Source organism: Antechinus flavipes, chromosome 4 (genome assembly GCF_016432865.1).
Source record: "Antechinus flavipes isolate AdamAnt ecotype Samford, QLD, Australia chromosome 4, AdamAnt_v2, whole genome shotgun sequence".
In the NCBI taxonomy this organism is placed as follows: Eukaryota; Metazoa; Chordata; class Mammalia; order Dasyuromorphia; family Dasyuridae; genus Antechinus; species Antechinus flavipes.
Genome location: NC_067401.1, coordinates 361,055,096 through 361,077,453, shown reverse-complemented (window position 1 = coordinate 361,077,453; position 22,358 = coordinate 361,055,096). Strand labels below are relative to the sequence as shown.

Below are 22,358 nucleotides of genomic sequence, written 5' to 3'. Positions count from 1 at the left end.
TATGGAATTTTAATAATCTTAATAGGATATTACACTTACCTGCCTGTTAGAAGTACTTTCAGAATTGACTTTAGGAGCTGAAAGAAAAATAAGCATTTCAAATTATATTTCATTTCACATAGTATAGTCCAAATTCAGAGAAGTATCTTGACTTTACTTGGATTCTAGCTCTACAACATCTCTCACATTTATCTCCTTCATTTTCATACCTTGATGCAAACCTTTATCACTTCTCACTTCAACTATTCCAATAGCTTTCTCATTGGTATTTCTGCTACCATTTATTTCTCCTCTTCAATTTATTCTTCACAAGGCTATATTCTTAAAACACAGATTTTATCATTTTATAACCTCACCCCCCAATCTTCAATATGTTCCTATTGCTTTTGGGATAAAAATCAAAATCTCTATTTGGATCATGAAAGTCCTAAATAATCTAACTTGGGCATCATTATTTTTTCCAGCCTTATTTCATGACACTTTTTCTTTATATTCATTTGTTCTAGTTAAAGAATACTGTCAGCTTTTCCCCATATATAACATTCTAGCCCCAACCATCATGCTTTTTCACACACACACACACACAAAAAAATCCTCCCTATCTTGGATATACCCAGTCCTCATCTCTGCTTTCTAGCACCCTAACTTCCTTTAAAGAACTGTTCAGAATGTACTTTTCCCTACACAAGGCCTTTGATGATCTCTTCAATCTCTGTCACTATTATCCCTCTTTTTTCCCCCTACATACCTCATAGTTGCTTATTTGAGCACACATTGTCTCCCTTATTCCACCTCTACCCTCAGGAAAATGGATAGTCTGTAATGACAGGGACTATTTTGTTTTTGTCTCCGAATCCCCAGAAAGTCCAAGAGAGGGTCCCTTCAATGTACTTAATAACTCAAATTTGTTAAACTCAAATGAATACTCAGGTTAATCACAGAAACTATTCTTAAAATATAGGCAATTGCTCTTTTAGATCATTTTTAACTGAAATTCTGAAAGAAATTTCTGTTAAGAAATGATTATGTATTAGGACTTATAAGAATAAGCTCACATACAAATAAAGTTGATAGCAATCCTCAGATCTCCTACTTTGTAGAGTGCTAATTCCCACCAGTACATGATCCAAGTTAACTCCTAATTCTTCAAAATATAATGATTTCATTTAATAGCATATCATCCTATCTTATATTAGATCTGTGTTTACACTGACAAGATAAAATTTAATGTATTAATATAATAAGTATTCAGAAAAAATATCTATGTTATGGAAAAACCGCTATCGTGTTTACATCTTCATTCTTTCCCTCCCCACTGATTTTTTTTTCTCTTTTGCCAACAAACATATTCAGATCTCTCCAATAATGTTAATATAACAACAGATCTATAATGTTGGGGGTGTAGGTTTTTGCCTCAGTAATAAGAATTATAACCTATCCACACTTGCCTTTATTCTATAACTCTAATCTAGGTCCTCCCATCAATTTGCATGAATAAGTCCACTTAGCACTTTGTGGTATTCCTCACATTCCATTCATACTACTCAGACACCAATGGAGTGTACAAGCTGTCCTATCAATCTTGCAACCCACACTGCCTTTTCTTTTCCCCACTTATATACTTTTCCACTAACATCATTTACAACATTTCTCCTTTAGATTCCTGGTTTTCTATATAGTAAAAATGAGATGATTTAGCCCCTCATAGAGTTTGTCATCAACAAAGGAATTTATATTTAGAATACTAATAGTTAAATCAATAATATAAGCAAATTGACTACTGACTAATTTTTAAAATTATTATTAGCACCCTCTACCTTCTTTTTTGCTTCTCCATTGTCACTGAAGTTGGGGAATTATCTGCACAGGATTTGGGGCACTTTTTATCTTTCTTTGTTCTATGAGTTGATGTTTCCAAGAATTTATCACCACCAGCAGCATTCTTGACCCCAGAGAAGTCCCTATCCTACCTGAACATAGAATTCCTTCCTATGTCTGTCTCCAGAGTAAGTCTCCATAAATAGGACAATATCCCAAAATTTCTCAGTTATTATAATCCAGAAATGCAAGGTCCATAAAATAAATGCTTCTGATTCTTTTCAGATAAGTCCTTCAGGGGACTGGAGGGAAAACATTTTTTTTAAATGGAATACAGATTTCCCTTCTCTATCCATGATCTGATTTTAGGGAAACAATGTAGAAACAATGTAAACTCTGTCTGCTTAAACTTCCTTTATCCTTAATAGGAACCCACTATCCTAGTGACTAATGATTGACTTAAGAATCTCATGCAAAAAATAACTTCTGTTCTAAAACTCTTGGATGTTTTATGCAATAGAAGCAATTTGTAAAATCTAAAAAGAAAATCTAAGAAATGCCAAGGTTTGATTAATTCAAAGATTTAAGAAGTTAGAAAAGGTTCTTACTATGACGTTTCTTTGTGTTTGCTTTACCTTCTTCTTTTGTAACACCAAGGCAGCCCATTAATTCTTGAACAGAGATGGATTTATCATTATTCACATCACAATACTCAACAAATTTCTTAACACACTTCTTGGGTTTGGACTTTTTTCGAAGGAATCTTTTAAAGGGTTTGATTTCCTTCTTGCCGATGTCACCACTAGAGTTCTTATCAAGTAACTTGAAATACCAATGGACCACTCTCTCTTCTAGAGTATGACTGGGATCAGGTTCTGAAAGTCTGAAATGAAAACAAAGTATGAGATTTTCTTGAAATCTATTTGTTTATATAACATTGAAAAAAGGCTATATTGGTTATTTACTATGTTTATCTATTCTCTTCTCCTACTAAGGGACATAAAAGAAATACCACTTAACCCCTGTCTTTAGGAAGCTTGAGGTACAATTGAAGTAGGGAAAATAACTGCAAATAATGATAATTTAAATTTGAATTATCTTAAGTATTACAGAACAATACATAAAACTATGACATTAGTTCATCAACCTTATTCCTCCTAGCTATGTGTTGCTCTCTTTTCCAAAAGCACAGACAAAATCTACCAACATGCTTAGCAGCGGTTTCTGCCTAAATTTTTGGGTGTAATGATTTTTGAGTTCTCACATATTTGCTTTAGGAAAAAAAATTACCTTTTTCTAAGGTTTTAGAAAAACACATTTTTTTTTGTATTTTGTTAAAATTTGTTAATTTACTTTGTCAAAAAGTTGTCCATATAGCTTCCTAAATTACTCATGTATTCTAAGATATTGTTGATTTAGTCAGTCAGGTGTTGTCTTTGGTAATGATCAGATTGTAAATAACACAATCATACTTATCTTATAGTTAATTCAAGAAGATACTCCAATTCAAACAGGAGACCAAACAGCAAAGAAATCAATTGAATTCCTATGTTTCTAGTTCAATTTGCACTTAATTCATTGGTGCTATCCTGGTGTTATTTCTAAGAGGTGTTTATGTATGTGCATGTTTGTATTTTTGTGTATGAGGGAAGGGAATTTAATTTTTTGGTCAATAACATCTTGAATCAGAAGATTTATGCAATGTTATGAAATGCAAACTTTTCAGGAGAGATTGAACGACAAAATGAATCTTTTCACTGATTTGAATATGTGAAAAAGCAGAGTGCATGCTTCTTGAGGACGGAGCCTGTTTTTTATTCCTGTCTTTCAATTTTCAGCATTTAACATGTATCCTGCATAGAATAGAACCAAAATAAGTGTCTATTGAATCGAATTGAATTGACAATGTGGACTATTCTCCATTTAATATATAACTATTTCTCTCTCTCTCTCTCTCTCTCTCTCTCTATATATATATATATATATAACTATAATTATATATATATGCACATATATATAATATGTATATATATATGTATATACATATATATATATACATAAGCTGTTTGACTCATATATACATATACATACATATATATATATATATATATATATATATATATATATATATATATATATATGAGTCAAACAGCTTATTATTCAGTAAGGTTGGGAAGTTTCTGATAGTTTTCTTAAGACCCACTTGATTGATTGGTTTCAAAATCAAATTTATGTATGTTAAATTCCTCAGGAAATTCTCTGATGCTAATTACTTTCCTAAAACTTGTAAAGAGTACTCTCATCTGGCAATTAATTTATGGCTTTCTGCATTTGTGGAGGAATGTTGTAAGTGATAATTATTTTTTTCCAGAAAAAAAAATACGTTCCCACAACATGAAACATAAATCTAAGAATTTTTTATCCTTATTTTATTGAGATGAATTAGTTCATATCAGCTAATAGAAAATTTCTATAACAGTTGCTAATCCTTTTCTTTTTTTTTTTTAATAATTATAACTTTTTATTGACAGAACCCATGCCTGGGTAATTTTTTTACAACATTATGCCTTGCACTCACTTCTGTTCTGATTTTTCCACTCCCTCCCTACATCCCCTACCCGAGATGGCAAGCAGTCCTATGTATATATGTCACAGTATACCCTAGATACAATATATGGATGCAGAACTGAACAGTTCTCTTGTTGCACAGGAAGAATTGGATTCAGAAGGTAAAAATAACCTGGAAAGAGAAACAAAAATGCAAACAGTTTGCATTCATTTCCAAGTGCTCTTTCTTTGGGTGTAGCTGTTTCTGTCCATCATTGATCAATTGGAACTGCATTAGATCTTCTCTTTGTTGAAGAAATCCATTTTCATCAGAATACATTCTCATACAGTATCGTTGTTGAAGTATATAATGATATCCTGGTTCTGCTCATTTCACTTAGCATCAGTTCATGTAAGTCTCTCCAAGCCTCTTTTTATTCATCTTGCTGGTCATTTCTTACAGAACAATAATGTTCCATAACATTCATATACCACAATTTACCCAACCATTCTCCAATTGATGGACATCCATGCATTTTCCAGTTTCTGGCCACTACAAACAGGGTTACCACAAACATTTTGGTACATACAGGTCCCTTTCCCTTCTTTAATATCTGGGGTATGAACCCAGTAATAGCACTGCTGGATCAAAGGGTATCCACAGTTTGATAACTTTTTGGGCATAACTCCATATTGCTCTCCAGAATGGTTGGATTCATTCACAGTTCCACCAATAATGCATCAGTGCCCCAGTTTTCCCACATCCCCTCCAACATTCATCATTATTTTTTCCTATCATCTTAGCCAATCTGACAGGTATGTAGTGGTATCTCAGAGTTGTCTTAATTTGCATTTCTCTGATCAGTAGTGATTTGGAACACTCTTTCATATGAGTGAAAATAGTTTCAATTTCATCATCTGAAAATTGTCTGTTCATATCCTTTGACCATTTATCAACTGGAGAATGGTTTGATTTCTTATAAATTAGAGTCAATTCTCTATATATTTTGGAAATGAGGCCTTTATCTGAACCTTTAACTGTGAAAATGTTTTCCCAGTTTATTGCTTCCCTTCTAATCTTGTTCACATTAGTTTTGTTTGTACAAAAGCATTTTAATTTGATAGAATCAAAATTTTCTATTTTGTGATCAATAACGATCTCTAGTTCATCATTGGTCACAAATTTCTTCCTCCTCCACAAGTCTGAAAGATAAACTTTCCTATGTTCCTCTAATTTATTTATAATCTCGTTCTTTATGCCTAAATCACAGACCCATTTTGATCTTATCATGGTATACGGTGTTGAGTGTGGGTCCATGACTTCTCTGCGATACTAATTTGCAGTTTTCCCAGCAGTTTTTGTCAAATAATAAATTCTTATCCCAAAAGTTAGGATCTTTGGGTTTGTCAAACACTAGATTGCTATAGTTGACTATTTTGTCTTGTGAACCTAACCTATTCCACTGATCAAATTTCTTAGCCAATATCAAATGGTTTTGGTGACCACTGTTTTATAATATAGTTTTAAATCAGGTACAGCTAGGCCACCTTCATTTGATTTTTTTTTTCATTAATTCCCTTGAGATTCTCAACCTTTTGTTCTTCCCTATGAATTGTGTTGTTATTTTTTCTAGATCATTAAAATATTTTCTTGGAAGTCTGATTGGTATAGCACTAAATAAATAGATTAGTTTAGGGAGTATTGTCATCTTTATTATATTCGCTCAGTCTAAGAGCACTTAATATTTTTCCAATTATTTAAATCTGACTTTATATGTGTGGAAATTTTTTTTGTAATTTTGCTCATATAATTCCTGACTTTCCTTTGGTAGATAGATTCCCAAATATTTTATACTATTGACAATTATTTTGAATGGAATTTCTCTTTGTATCTCTTGCTGTTAATTTTGTTGATGTATAAAAATGCTGAGGCTTTATGGGGATTTATTTTGTAACTTGCAACTTTGCTAAAGTTATGAATTATTTCTAATAGCTTTTTAGTAGAATCTCTGGGGTTTTCTAAGTATACCATCATATCATCTGCAAAGAGTGATAGTTTGATTTCTTCATTACCTACTCTAATTCCTTTCATCTCTTTCTCAACTCTTATTGCTGAGGCTAGATTTCTAATACAATATTGAATAATAATGGTGATAGTGGGCAACCTTGCTTCACTCCAGATCTTACTGGGAAAGGTTCCAGTTTTTCCCCATTGCATATGATACTTATTGAGGCTTTAAATATATGTTCCTGGCTATTTTAAGGAAAACTCCATTTATTCCTATCCTCTCATGTGTTTTTATTAGGAATGGATGTTGGATTTTATCAAATGCTTTTTATGCATCTATTGAGATGATCATACATTTTTCATTAATTTGGTTATTGATATAGTCAATTATGGTAATAGTTTTCCTAATATTGAACCAGCCCCTACATTCCTGGTATAAATCCTAAATGGTCATAGTGTATTATCCTGAGGATAATTTTCTGCTAGTGTTTTATTTAAGATTTTAGCATCAATATTCATTAGGGAGATTGATCTAATTTTCTTTCTCCGTTTTCAACCTACCTGGTTTAGGTATCAATAGCATGTCTGTGTCATAAAAGGAATTTGGTAGGGCTCCTTCAATCCCTATTTTTTCAAATAGTTTATATGGCATTGGAGTTAATTGTTCTTTAACTGTTTGGTAGAATTCACATGTAAATCCATCTGGTCCTAGGGATTTTTTTCTTAGGGAGTTGGTTAATGGCTTGTTCTATTTCTTTTTCTAAAATGGGACTGTTTAGGATATTTACTTCTTCCTCTGTTAATCTGGACAAGCTATATTTTTGAAGGTATTCTTCCATTTCATTTAAGTTGTTGAATTTATTGGCATAAAGTTGGGCAAAGTAACTCCTAATTATTGCTCTAGTTTCCTCTTTGTTAGTGGCAAATTCTCCCTTTTCATTTTTAAAATCAACAATTTGATTTTCCTCTTTCCTTTTTTAAATCAGATTTACTAAGGGTTTGTCTATCTTGTTGGTTTTTTCATAGAACCAACTCTTAGTTTTATTAATTAATTCAATAGTTTTTTTTTTATATTTTCAATTTTATTGATCTCTCCTTTTATTTTTAGAATTTCAAGTTTAGTGTTTGACTAGAGGTTTTTAATTTGTTCCTTTTCTAGCATTTTTAGTTGCAAATCCAATTCATTGACCTTCTTTTTCTCTATTTTATGCAAGTAGGCCTCTAGAGATATGGAATTTCCCTTTATTACCACTTTGGCTGCATCCCACACATTTTGGTATGACATCTCATTGTTGTCATTTTCTTGAGTGAAAGTATTAATTATGTCTATGATTTGCTGTTTCACCCAATCATTCTTCAGTATGAGATTTTTTTAGTTTCCAATTATTTTTTGGTCTATTTTTCTCCTGGCTTTTTGTTGAATGTAATTTTCATTGCATCGTGATCTGAAAAGGAGGCATTTACTATATTTGCCTTTTTCCTTCCCTTTTCACTTTTCCCTTCCCACTTTTCAATGAGGTGGGAAAGTTTCACCATAAATTGAATATGTCTAATTTTTTTTCTCTTTAAGCCAAGTCTGATGGCAGTAAGATACACACTATATTCATCCCCCTCCATTCTTTCTCTCAGATATAATAGGTTTCCTTTGCCTCTTTGTGAGATGTAGTACCTCCACTTTACCCTTTTTCTGGTACAATGTCCTTTCCACATCTAGTTTCTAGAACAAGGTATACATGTATTTTTTTATATATCTTTATAGAAGAAATATAGTTCCCAAGATTTCTTTTTACCTTTTTAGGTTCCTCTTGAGTTCTATATTTGTAGATCAAACTTTTTGTTAAGTTCTGTTTTTTTCATCAAAAATAGGTGAAATTCACTTATTTTGTTGAATGTCCATCTTCTTTCCTGGGAAAAAAATGCTCCTTCTGGCTGGGTAAGTTATTTTTGGTTCCTTAGCCTTTCAGAATATCATATTCCAGGCTCTTTGATCCTTTAATGTGGATGCTGCTAGATCCTGGATAATCCTTATTGTAGCTCCTCTATATTTGAATTGTTTTTTTCTAGCCGCTTGCAGTATTTTTTCCTTCATCTGATAGTTTTGGCATTTGGCCACTATATTTCTTGATGTTTTGATTTTAGGATCTCTTTCAGTAGATGATTGATGAATTCTTTCAATGTCTATTTTATTCTCTGTTTCTATGACTTCTGGGCATTTCTCTTTGATAATTTCCTGGAAAATAATATCCAGACTTTTTTTTTTCAACATATTTTTCTGGGACTCCATTCATTCTCAGATTGTCTCTCCTAGATTTATTTTCCAGGTCTGTTGTTTTCACAAGAAGGTATTTGACATTTTTTTCCCATTGTTTCATTTTTTTTTTTTTTTGGTTTTGCTTGATTGATTCTTTGTGTCTCCTCGAGTCATTCAATTCCATTTGTTTGATTCTGATTTTCAATGAAGTATTTTCTTCGCTCACTTTTTAAAAATCTTTTTTCTAATTGTCCAATTGAGTTTTTAAGTGAGTTGTTTTGTTCTACGGAATTTTTTCCCATTTTGCCAATTTTATTTTTTAGAGGGCTATTTTCTGTTTCCAGTTCACTGATTCTATTTTTCAACGATTTGATTTCTTTATCTACTCTGTCTTTAAATGAGTGGGATGACTTCTCCAGACTCTCTTGCCAAACCTCCCTTTCCTTTTCCCATTTTTCTTCTAGCTCTCTTTGAGAGCCTTTTTAATTTCTTCTATGAGAGTCATCTGTGCTGAGGACCAGATGATATCCTCCTTTGGGGATTCATCTGGAGACAGTCTGTTTTTAGTCTCCTCGGGGTTTTAAAGTCTGCTCTCTATCCATATAGAAGCTATCAATGATTAAGATCTGTTTAAATTTTTTTGCTCATTTTGTCCAAGAAGAATCAAAGAAAACAAACTAGCAAAGGAAAAAAAAAACCCAAATGGAATCTGCTTTTTTTGTGGGGGATAGGGGAGGTCTGGGTGGTGTTACTGAGCTTCCTCTACTGACTGCGGGGGGTAGCAGCGAGGCACTAGCAGGAAAGCAATGGCTGTGCTAGGCCTGCACTCTGAGACTCCAAGTATGCTGAGACACTGTGGGGGGTGGTGTGGATGGGGGTGGTGGTCAGGTCCCAAGAGACCCTAGCTGTTCGGGGTTGTATTCTTCACCCCCTGTTTTTTAGCTTCTCTGCTTGTCTACTGGCTTGCTGCCAGGGCAAAGTATCCAATACTGTAGTAAAGCTCTCCTGCAGAGACGGCTGAGATCACACCCCATCTCCCTCTGGTCTGCTCAGTGTGAGCTGCCTGCCGTGCTCTCGCTGCTGCTGCCTGCCCTCAGCCTGTGCCCATCTAAAACCTTCCCCACCTTTGAGCAAAAACAGACCTTTCCTGGCAAATTTCAAGGATGTCTTCTCTTGGTAATTATTTGTGGGTTTTTTTTCAGTCAAGCATTAATTCTGAGGCTTGTCATGAATCAAATTCTGAGAGAAAACTTGGAGTCTAAGCAAATGTGTGCCTCCTCTCTGCCATCTTAATCCTTTTCTTTTCATGTCTTACTCTTAAATTACTATAACAGAGATTTTTAACTGAGGGAAAATAAAATTCTTGGACCTTCATTCCTGTCCAGTCACATTACTGGACTTCAAAACCATTTCCAATGTTTCATTCTGTAGTAACTTCCATTGGAGCTAGGGTTTCTTTACCCTGGAACATCTAACCATCTCTGTAGCCTCTGTAAGGCCTACCCCTTTCTTCCACTGGTTAGTTTCTCCTGGGACCTCAATTTTGTGGAGGGACTCAGGCTGACCCTCAATTCCCTTCCAGGCCTTCTTCTTGGCTTCCAGACTTCATAGCCATACCCTTGCAGATACCTTCATTTCCTTCCCTTCAGTATGTTCTTTAGCTCTCTTTTGGGTATCTTCTCTACCTCAACCCTACCATTATAATGTAAGCTCTTTGAGGACAATGACTATCTTTCCTTTTATTTATTTGTTTGGTATTGTGCCTGGCAAGCACATGATAAGTCCTTAATAAATGCTAGTTTGTCTTCTTCCTTCCTTTCAGTAGAACAGAAGAACTGGACTAAGTTTGGGGGGGAAATGATTAAAACTATATCCTAGATAATAGAAGTTGAGAATTAATCCTGAAAATATAGGAGAGAAATATTTATTACTTCTCAGGAAAAAAAAATGATGGTTAATATGTCATAATTGTGCCAATGTAGGGAAATCAATGATTCTCTTTTGATAATGCTTAGAATACAAAAATAAGCCCCAGGAAAAAAATGTTCTCATTAGACTGGTATTATAGAAGGAAATATAAAAGGAAGAAGAAACAAAAACTGTTTCATGTCTTTTGGCAATAGATTTGAAGAATTGGTCAAAATAATATAGAAAGAACAATATGACTAGGTATTTCAAAAGAAAAAAGAACTAAGAATTATAAATTCAATATTCCAATTAATAATTGCTAAAATTCAATCAGACAATATCAAGAATTCTGGGCAGAACCCACATTTCTGAATAAAACATGTAATATTTCTTTTGGAGGATTTTTTTTCTATCATAAACAATATTTTCACTTTCAGCCTTATTACAAAAAGTACTTGAAGGAATGGGATTAGGATAGGTTGTACAAATGGGACCAAACTTCTAATTTCAAAGAACATAGGTCATTCAACTTATTGTTTTGTAGTTATTATAATTAAGTGCCTAGAGCATCGCTGAAAGAAAAAATGACTTGCTCAAGATCACATAGCCTACTATTGAATAAAGTACCTATTGATATCATTCCCTTCCTCTAGATTCTATGTTTCCAGGAGAAGACATGTTTTGTATTTTGATGAAAAAAACATCTTTCCCATGAGTCTCAGTTAAGCCCAATTATATAATGCTGTTGTGTTAGTTTCAGTGGCAATTATGAAATGTTCATTTCAAATCCCTTTAAAATGAAGTACAATTTACCTGCTTGATGAGGAAGAGGGATCAGAAACAGCATGTACCATATCAGTGGACAAAGCATCCAGAACACTGGTCAGGAATTCATTCTTCTTGGCCCCAGGACAACCTGAAATTTTAAACATATATATTTATATTTAAAAATATGATCACATGAGACAGCTAGATGGCATTGTAGATATGAGTGTTTGCCTTCAAGTAAGAAAGATCTAAGTTCAAATCTGGTCTTGGACACTAGTTGTATGACTGTTGGCAAATTATTTTACTTCTGTTTGCCTCAGTTTCCTTAACTGCAAAATGGGGATGGCTGTTGGTGGTGAATCATTTTTTTCAATAATGTTTGACTCTTTGTGACTTTATTTCTTCCTTACTTACTTCTTTCCTTTTTTCCTTCCTTCCTTCCTTCCATCCTTCCTTCTACACATCCTTCCTTCATTTCATCCTTCCTTCCTTCTATACTCCTACTTCTCTATCCATTGTAAAAACAAGTTTCACTTTGTTATACTGCTGTGGACTGTGTATATATATATATATTTTTATTTTTTTGTGTGTGTGTATTTTCCTCCTTTTTATTGTGGGGCTTTAATTTTTTTTTACCTTCGCTGGATAGTGTGAGATGCTCATCTATACCTTCTTTGTTTCCTACTGTTTTATACTTTTCCCAACAGTTTTTGTCAAACAATAAATTTTTACTCCCAAAGCTGGAGTTTTGAGGTTTACCAAACATTAGATTATTATAGTCATTAACTACCATATTGTGTATCTATTTCACTGTTCTCCCCTTCTATTTCTTAGCCAGTACCAGATAGTTTTGATGATTACAAAGTTTGAGATTGAGTATCACTGGACCATCTTACTTTTGTACATTTTTTATTAATTCCTTTGATATATTTGATCTTTTTTTTTTCTTCCAGATGAATTCTGTTGTTGTTTTTTCTAGTTCTATCATCTAATTTCTGACAGTTTTATTGGTATGGCACTGAATAAATAAATTAGTTTAGTCAGAACTGTCATTTTTATTATATTGGCTTAATCTGCCCATTAGCAATTGCTATTTTCCCAATTGTTTAGATTTGACTTTATTTGTATAAAAAGTGTTTTGTAATTATGTTCACATAGTTCCTTTATTTGTTTTGGCAGGTAGACTCCTAAGTATTTTATAATGTTTCCAGTTGTTGTAAATGGAATTTTTAAAAATATCTTTTGCTGCTAGACTTTGTTGGTCATATAAAAAAATAGCAATGATTTAGGTGGATTTTTTTTCTATCCTGCAAATCTGTTAATCATTTAAAGTAATTGTTTTAGTTAGTTCTCTGCCATTCTCTTAAAGTATATTATTATATCATTTGCTTAATCTAATTCCTTCAATGTTTTTCATTTCTTATTGCTATAGCTAACATTTCTAGCATTATACTGAAAAAATAAAGGTTATAATGGACCTCCTTACTTCATCTCTGATTCTATTGGGAAGGCTTCTAGCTTATTCCCATTAGAGAAAATACTTGCTGATGATTTTAGATAGATACTGCTTATCATTTTAAGGAACTGTCCCTTTATTTTTATTCATTCCAGTGTTTATTTTTTTTAAGTAGGAATGAATGCTGTATTTTGTCAAGAGCTTTTATAGCATTTATTGAGATAATTATATTATTTTTGTTGGTTTTGTTTTTGATATAGCAATTATGATGATGTTTTTCTTGATATTGAATCAATCCTGAATTTCTGGTATAAATCCTGCTTAGTTATGATACATAATTCTGGTGATAGATTGCTGTAATCATCTTACTAGTAATTTGTTCAAAATTTTTGCATCAATATCATTAGGGAAATTGATCTATAAGTTTCTTCCTCTGTTTTCGCTGTTCCTGGTTTAGGTATCAGCACCATATTTGTGTATAAAATACATTTGGTAAGATTTATTTTTTACCTGTTTTTCAAATAGTTCCTATAGTATTGAAATTAATTATTCATTAAATGTTTGGTAGAATTCACTTGTGAACCCATCTGGTCCTGGTGATTTTTTTTCCCAGGAAGTTCATGAATGGCTTGTTCAATTTTTTTTTCCCCCCTAAGATTGAGTCATCTAGGCTTTCTGCTTTCTGAACTGTTATTCAAGGTAATTTATATTTTCACAAATATTCATTGATTTTGCTCAAATTGTCATACTTATTGGTATAGAATTGGGAAAATTATTTCATAATGATTGCTTTAATTTCTTCTTTATTAATGGTAATTTCACCCTTTTCATTGATACTGGATATTTGGTTTTCTTCTTTATTTTTAATTAAATTAACTAATAGCCCATATGTCTTGTTTTTACCCCAATAAAACCAGCTCCTAGATTTATTTATTACTTCAATAGTTGTGTTTTTAAATAAAAAGATTTCTAATCATTAATTTCACCTTTGATTTTCATGATTGGGGAGATTAGAACAGATTAGAATCTGTTGCTCAATTAGAGATTTTTAATGAGCTCCTTTTCAAGTTTTTTTTACAGTTACATGTCCAATTATTGTAATTATTGGGTTTTTGTGGGATTTTTGTTTCTTTCTTTGTTTTTAAAGATGTGTTTGAAAGATTGTTCATTCCTTTGAGTTATTTTTGAATATTTACAGACATGCCACATCATCACAGTTTTATCTTGTAACTTTCTTTTTTTGAAGTTCACAAAGAATTGGACACCCTGATACTAAGAAAGAAAAAATAAAGTCTTTCCTATCATCTTTCTTTAGAAATGGATACAGCTGGCAGTTTTCAGTGGTACCTCTGATGTATGATTCTATAGATTTGGAAAGATCCCATGATAATACATCTTCTTTCCCACTTATTTATTAATCCCTAAAATTCTAGTCAGGTCTTAATGTGTTAAGTTTAAGGCTCAGAGATCTATCAGTTTGAAGTTACTAGTCTGAATAAATAAGGTCCTCAACTCATTCTTGATGGAGAGATTATTGAAATTCTGAGACCACACTAGCTTCACAATGCTGATGTTCTTTGGTAATAAGAATGAAGATGACAAACACATTGCTGCTGACAGGCTAATTTCTGCTCTGTGAAAAATTAATTTTAAAAAGCAGTGGAAAAGTCTTAGAAAATCATTCAGGGAATCCCAATTACTCTGGAGTCTCTCCAGTATAAAAAAAGAGCAATGTATGAAGGTTTAAGGGGAAAAGATCAGTCCATCAATGGGGATTAATAATCTCATCATATTTCCCAGTGATCCCTTAAGCAAAAGAAAGAATTATTTAAGATTAGAAAGCTCTGTTTTAGAAAATTATTTCTCAATGGACCTATGAGGAAATGAGGAAATAAGACCCCATTTAGAATGTGAGACTATCTATTTCTGAGACTTGATAAAATAAGAATGCCTTCAGTTTTTTTATTCTATAACATAGCAGCTAGATTCTGAAAAAAACAAAAACAAAAACAAAAAAACATGTTTATGCAGTTAAAAGTACCCTGTTTCTTATAAATTTCTCTTTGACACTTGGGACTTTTCCTTTATTCTTGTGTATATAAAAATTGTATGTAAAAGGAATGTATTTAAGCCAGTTCTACTTCATTAACTTCCCATATCAGAAAACAGATGTGAATCTTTAGCAAGAATGGAATGGGAGCGGAAATTGAGAGGACAAGAGGGAGGTAATGCTCTTTTCTTTTGAACACATCTGGAAAAGACTGATTATTATCTACAGAGAACATAGACATGATGAGATTGCTACCTAGTTTTTATGTAAAGGGAGGACATAAGTTATCTCTTGATACATGTATATGACGAAATATCTTTCTTGAAAAGAAATAATATGGATGTTTTTGGTACCCTGAAAATTTATTAGTGGTTCGTCAAAAACTTCTTGAAATGCCTTTTTGGTTTTATACTTCTATAAAGTGGTACCTTCCTTTGGCAGTATAATACCAACCCTGCCACTCAAATAGGCCAGGTCTATCTTACCAAGAGAAATGGAACAAGGAAATTTAATGGCCTAAAATTCTATAGGGAAACACAGTTTATTTTGTTCTTTGTTCTTACATCTGTGAGTCCTCACACAGGCTCTACAATATAGTAAGTGATTCATATTTATGAATTAATATTTATTAATTGATTGTTGATGAATGGAAGACAGAGGAGAGGAACTTTGCAAGGCACCCTGTCTCTAAGCCAAAATCATAAGAAGTCACAAAGGAAAATATGTGGGTATGCCCCTTTAGAAATATTCAGTCAAACTTTGGCCCATCTTAGATGGTCTTAAAATCTTAAGATACTTGAACTTTTTAAAGCTCCCCCTTAGGACTATTTCAACTAGGTTCCCATTAGAGGGAACAATGAATTTTCCGAAGTGGCCATATTCTTTGAATTGATCTGCATATTTCCATTGCACTAGGAAACATTTTCCATGCTTTATATAACTATACCTTTGAATTGTGTGAATTTCAATGCATTTAACAGCATTAGATTTATTAATTTTTAGTAATCATTCATTAGTAATCACAGAATCTCAAGATTGGAAGCAACTCCTCAGGTTATCTTATTCATTCCGAATTCAGCTAGGATCCTTCTTTACAACATCCAGCCACGCTTAAGTGAGTGATGGGCAGGCAGCTCACTACTTCTTGAGACAGCCCATGCTTCTCTTGTATGAGTCTAATTGTTAGTCAACGCCTAAAAACTACCTCCCCTGAACATTCACCATAATTTAGCTCTCACGGGCCAAGGAAAACAAATCAAATCTTAATGGCAGTCCTGAAAGGGAAGAAGGAGGGGGAAGGAGGAAGAGATCAGGGAAGAGAATAACCATTTTGTTGCAATAGTGTTCAATCATTTTTTTCAGCATCATCTGACTTTTAAGGACTCCATTTTGGGGTTTCTTTCCAATGATACTGGAGCAGTTTGTCATTTCTTTTTTCTAGTTCATTTTATAGATGAGAAACAAAAGCAAATAGGATTAAGTAATTTGCCCAGGATCACACAGGTAATAAGTGTCTGAGGCTGGATGTGAACTCTGTTCTTTCAGAGTCCTGGCTTATCACTCTTTCCAGTATACAACTCAACTGCCTCTTAATAGATGGGGAGGAAAGCTGAGTATATGATGATTTAAAAGCTAAGTCTCTCAAGTTTAAAAAAAAATAAAGCAAGGGTAGGCCAAGGGAAAGCCATCTTTAATGATTTCTCCCTCTCAGATTGCCTCCCATTTGTTGTTTATACATCTGGCATAGATCTAATTATTGCATGCTGCCTCCTTCAATAGAATGAAAATTCCTTGAGGACAAAAACCTTTTTTTCCCTGTGTGTCTTCATCTCTTTGCATGGTGTCTGGTATATAATATGTATTTAATAAATGCTTATTGATTAACTGTCTGAATTTAAAATAAAAAGAAATAACATTGCATACTTTTAGAGGGAAAAGATAAGCTTTTAGTACATAGAGAGTGATTATAGTAGGGCAGAAAACCCACCATGAAATACTGCTATTAAAACCCAACAGCTAGCTCCTGTAGAAATGTTGGTGACTAACTCAATGGCTTAAGGGAAAATGAGAAGCCACAAAATAGTTACCGTTCAAACACAGAGAAAATATTCAGCTTCTGACAAGTCATAACTTCAGTGGGCATGTACATAGGTGCAGTTACAGGTACATGGCCTTGAGAAATAGTGAACTCTTTGTTCTTGGCAGGTGTTATCAAGATGGCACAACTCTTTTGGACCTTTCAACCATGCCACAAACCATGCTGCGGATAAAAAGGTAGGTCTGCGCCACTTAGGTCTTATGTAATGAATAATTTATACACATGCCAGTATGTAGTGAAGGAAGGGTTAGCCCAGGCTGAAAGGCTGATAGTTCTGCCTTGCCTCCCGCTTCCTCTAATTTCGTTTTGTCCGACTGCCTATATTGTGTGGCTTTGACAGCTTACATAAATAATTTGTTGTTAAAGGGTTGGAGTTGAAACCACATGGTGTTACCCTGCAGGTTCAGAGATGTAACACAAAATTAAGTGTTTACTTTAGGGATAGTTTTACCCACAAGTATGTTCTCCATTCAAACACAGAATAGGCTTTAGAAACCTTAGACCAACAAATACATACCATGCATGACAGGAACATACACAAACACCTCACTTCAGTTGGAAACTCAAGAGGCTCATTTAAAATATATAATATATGTATGACCTGTCCTGTTACTATGCCCTGACAGGCTGCTAAGAAACCCCCCCCCCAAAAAAAGATCTATTTGTAGAAAGAAGAGAGAAAGGACTTTGCTAGGTCTTCCAAGGCTGAAGAAGCTTTATAAAAGATAGATGGATAATTCTCATTTATTTAGAAACCAAGCACTTCTTGTGGAAGGGAATAACTTAGCTTGAAGATAAAGATTCTTAGTGCATTGTATTTATCTGAACAAATTCAAGTAAGACATATTTATATTCTAATCTTGGATTAACTCCCAATGAGCTGTTATTTTGTTACTAATCACTCCAAGCCTTACTTTTCTCAACTATAAAATGTACTAGTTGGATTTGATCACCATCTGTCAATCAAAAAGCATTTTAAAAGTACCTATTAAATAGTAAGTCCTGTGTGAAGGAATATAAAAACAAAAATGAACCCAAGAAAAGCTGTATACATTTCCTTCCAATTCTAATAATCAGTATGTCTATGAGTTGATTCCTAAAATGTACATAGATGGCATACATATAATAATAACTTGCATTAATACAAAATTCTTAATGCAGTTTTAATCTAGTAAAGTTTAAAAAGGCACCAAGGCTTGAAACATCTGGTATGGCTAAGTTTTACAAAGCACATTACATATATTATCTCAATTGATTCTCACAGCAATTCTATAAGGTAGATGCTATGATTATCCCCATTTTATAGATGAGAAAATAAAAGCTCAGAGAATGAGGCCTGCCGACTTGTCTACAGTACTAAAGCTATTAAATATTTAAAGTCTTTGGACAGGATCTTAACCAGAATCTCCCAGCATATCACTGAATTTCATACTGTTTCAATCTCAAATTCTAGTATGGGGGGGGGATAGTTGGATCATCATCATCATCATCAAAATACCTTTATTAAATATCAATCAGATCAATTTGTCAATCAAACAGTTCAAGCTATAGAATCTCTACTTCATACTCTAAAATGGATACTAGAGATTATCTCCTTCAGCCCATTCAACCTATAAAGAAGAACAGAGTAGTTAGCATAAGAGAGAAAATGTGAATATAGGTATTTTGAATGTGAAGTCAGCATTCTTTCTACTCTGCCATTAATGCTCTCCTTGTTCACAAGAAGTTCAGCTTATGAAGTTTTTCTTCTTTTTTTCTTTCAATGCACAAATTGATTTTATAGAATGCCACCTACTTCATTGTATGATAAAAGCTTTTTGCTAAGCTTACTCCACTCAATTCAGTTTGGAATACTTCCCTATTAAATTTTTATACTTGAGAGTGTCAATATTAGTACTCTGATACAGCAATATATCACAAAGTGAAGTGGACAACTGGCAATGATTTCATTCATTTATTCAGTATAGAAAATGAATACTCATAATCCAAGACAAAATTTAAGATTCAATCAATTCAATTTAATTCAGTCTTCACCTCTACCCCCTTTTTGCCTTACACATTCAAATAATTTGATTCAATTCAACAAACACTGATTACAAACCTCTTATGTGTAATCATTGGCAAAGTGTTGAGAATAAAACAAAAATAAAGCAGTTCCTGTCCTCAAAAATAGTTTCTTGAGGGAAGAGCCAGACAGACTACCTGCTTAAACCAGGAACTTAAAAATTGTCCTGTAGCCCTAATTCTGAACTAAAAATTCTACTAACAACTCTGTCAGGAGGTAGAAGGAATTTAGAGCAGATTGAAACAAACCTTGGGTCAGACTTGGAACTGCAATTTAGCCCAACATGCCTCACCTTTCTGTAACCAACCAGGACCATAAACTCCACCAATCCCAGGTTACTGAAATCTTTCCCAAATCTTCTTCCTTACTCAAAGATTGAAAATCAAATCAACATGATCATTGCTTCTATGATAACCTGATGTCCTATAGTATCATTAGGAACTACTCTGAGTCTATGTCACATATGCCTAAGACAAACTTTACTTCCCAGACCATTGTTTCTTGCTTCCTTATATATCTCCATGTTGACCCTATACCCTCCCATTTCTCTAATCCATTCTACCTTACATTTCCATTGTGTATTTTGGAATACCACCTATTGTTAGCAAGTTTCCTTTCATATTGGATAAGAACTCTCATAGAGCAAATATATTTATGTCAACATTATCTACACATTGATCATTTATTTGATTTTCTATAAACAGATTGTTCCTTCTTTCTTTTCCCTCACCTTAGCTTAAAGTAAAACGTAATGTAAAGTAAAATAAAATATAAATCCTCTTTTAGGATCAAAAATTGTTTAATTTATATCTTTGACTCTCCAGTACCTTATATGTTTAATAAATGCCTATCAAACTGAATTAAAATAACACACATACAAGAAAAATTAAAGAGGAAAGGAGAATGTAATAACAAATGCATAAATCCAGACCAGCTTCAAAAGAGAGATGACACCTGAACTAAACCTTGAAGGAAGACAATGATTCTGGAATGAAGATTCTCCAGGCAAACAAGATGACTTGAACTAAGTGCATGGATATGGAACATGATGTATAGAGTTTAGCAAATAGCAGACCAGTGATCACTAGAGATCATCTGGAAATATAGATAGGAGAAAGATGGAGAATCTCAAATGTTGAGCAATGGAATTTCTACTTCACCTAATAAGTAAGCAATGGGGAAATACTAAACATTATTGAGTAAAGGAGCAACATAGATATGTTTTGGGAAAATATTTTGACAGTTATTTGAAGGATGGGGGGAGAGATTCAAGACTAAAAACAGAGATGCCAACTAGAAGGACATTATCACAGTCCAAGAGAGAAGTAATGAGAACCTAAAATAGGGCCAAGTGTTTGGGATAATAATATTGATGTGAGATGTTGTAGAAATAAAATCAATAAGACTTAGATATTCATTATTCATGGGGTAATAATATTGATGTGAGATATGATGCAGAAAGAAAATCAATAAGACTTTGGTACTTATTGGTCACGGGATGATGATATTGATGTGAGAGATATGATGTGGAAAAAAAATCTATAAGACTAATATTCATTGGTCATGTGGAGTAAGGAAACAGCAAAACATTACAGTATGTTTGCCAAGGAAATTCCAAATGAGGTCCCAAAGATTTGGAAATGACTGAAATGATTGAACAACAACAACAAAAGAAATAAAGACAAGAGAAACATCAGATAACCATTTTAAATACATAATCCCATGACATATTTTGCACACATAAATCCTTTGCACTTTTTTCTTCTAATATTTTTATTTCTAACAAGAAATAAATATATTTTAATTCTATCAAGAGAAGACATAAAGCAAACTACATGATAGGGTAACTAAAAAAAACAAAATGAGATACAATATTTGTAGCATTTTGTAAAACCTAATATGTGGTCTGTGAGAGTTACTGTGGCCAAAGAATCCATTATCCTGTTGGCAAAGTGGTGATAAACTACTCTGAAATTAACTAGGTTGGGCCTCAGATGACATACATGCAATCCATTAAGGGACCTACACCTATGAGGGTTTTCAGCTTGCTAGGATCTGCAAGTATTGAAGTAATGCTACCACACTGTTTGAGAACCTTGGCTGCCTCTCTACTTCAATAATGTCTGGCTGAAGACTTCAGTGGTATAAGACATAGAGCAAATAAAACTTCAGTTCCAAATAGGAGAAGCTTGTAAAAAAAGATTCATAAAAAGTAAATGTATAAATCCAACTAATGAGAATCAGGTTGCCATGCTTATTTTATGTCTGACTATGCTAGAATGAAAAGATTACACCTATGGTAGAAGAGTCTGAACTGACAGTTCTTGTAGCAGCATTCGAAAAATGAAAATGATGTCTTTACAATCACAATACATTTAAGTAAACTGCAGTCAGAGGAATATATGTCAGAGTCAGGATGTGCCCCCATGTCCATTGATCTCAGAGTCAAAACCCTTTCCACCTTATCATGCTTCTGAGACTACAAAAGAGATAATTGAATCAGACATTTTTGAGAATACATAGAAATAGTAATAATTGAAGATAAATAAGAATTTGAAGAGGAAGAGGTAGAAAATGAGTGTTCCATCTCCAAATAAAATGGCACAGTTTAAGAAGCAATAAAGACAAAATAGATTGAAATGTAGGATATAAAACATTAGATAATGGAACAAAATTCTATATATGTAGTTTGAAAACAAACAATAAAGAGCTTTAAATTTTAAAAAGGGGCTTTAAATTTAAATTTCAAAAGAAAATTGATCCTAGAAGTAATAGAGAGCAGGAGGGTGACACAGACAGAACTCTACTTTGGGAACATCATCTTAACAGTAAAGGATTGATTAGGATAGAGAATGGGGCAGAGAAACCAATGAATCTATCATGATTCAAGCCAGAGGAATGAAACCCTAACCGTCAGAATGCTGACAGGGTAAGTGATGAGAAGTAGACAGATATGAGAAGTACTATGAAATATAGAAGGGATACAATTTGGGAATTGATAAGATATGTGAGGAGAGGAAGAATAGGGTGTCAAGTCTTAATTTCTTATTTCTTACAACATCCCTATGAACCAGGAATTTTAATATATTATATTATATCTTAATATTTAATATATAATATAAGTAGGTAGTTTTATATTTTATATTAATATAATATATAAAACTGATTATAATATAACATTATATTTGTATTTATTATATGAATTAATAATGTGATATTGTATGTTATATTAATATAACCTAATAACATAATACAGAATATTATATATTTTTATATATGAGAAAACCAAAACCCAGGAAGAATGAGAAAACTTACCTGGATAATATATCAGATAAATGTTAGAAATGGGATGTGAACTTATGTAAAGTTACTTTCCTGCCAAAATCATT

The 22,358-nt window shown here is 33.0% G+C and overlaps 1 protein-coding gene across 4 annotated transcripts in view; it reads right to left on the bottom strand.

Moving 5' to 3' along the window:
* Nucleotides 1-22,358, bottom strand: part of SMOC2 (SPARC related modular calcium binding 2) — a 260,249-nt gene that overhangs the window by 5,460 nt on the left and 232,431 nt on the right. For 2 of the 4 annotated variants that reach the window (XM_051998150.1, XM_051998152.1), the window contains 3 exons: nt 11,346-11,448; nt 2,427-2,701; nt 40-77 (listed from right to left, as the gene is read on the bottom strand). In XM_051998150.1, coding sequence (XP_051854110.1) covers nt 40-77; nt 2,427-2,701; nt 11,346-11,448 — 416 coding nt within the window. The remainder of the gene's footprint in view (nt 1-39; nt 78-2,426; nt 2,702-11,345; nt 11,449-22,358) is intronic. The other 2 variants (XM_051998151.1, XM_051998153.1) reach the window with 1 other exon arrangement.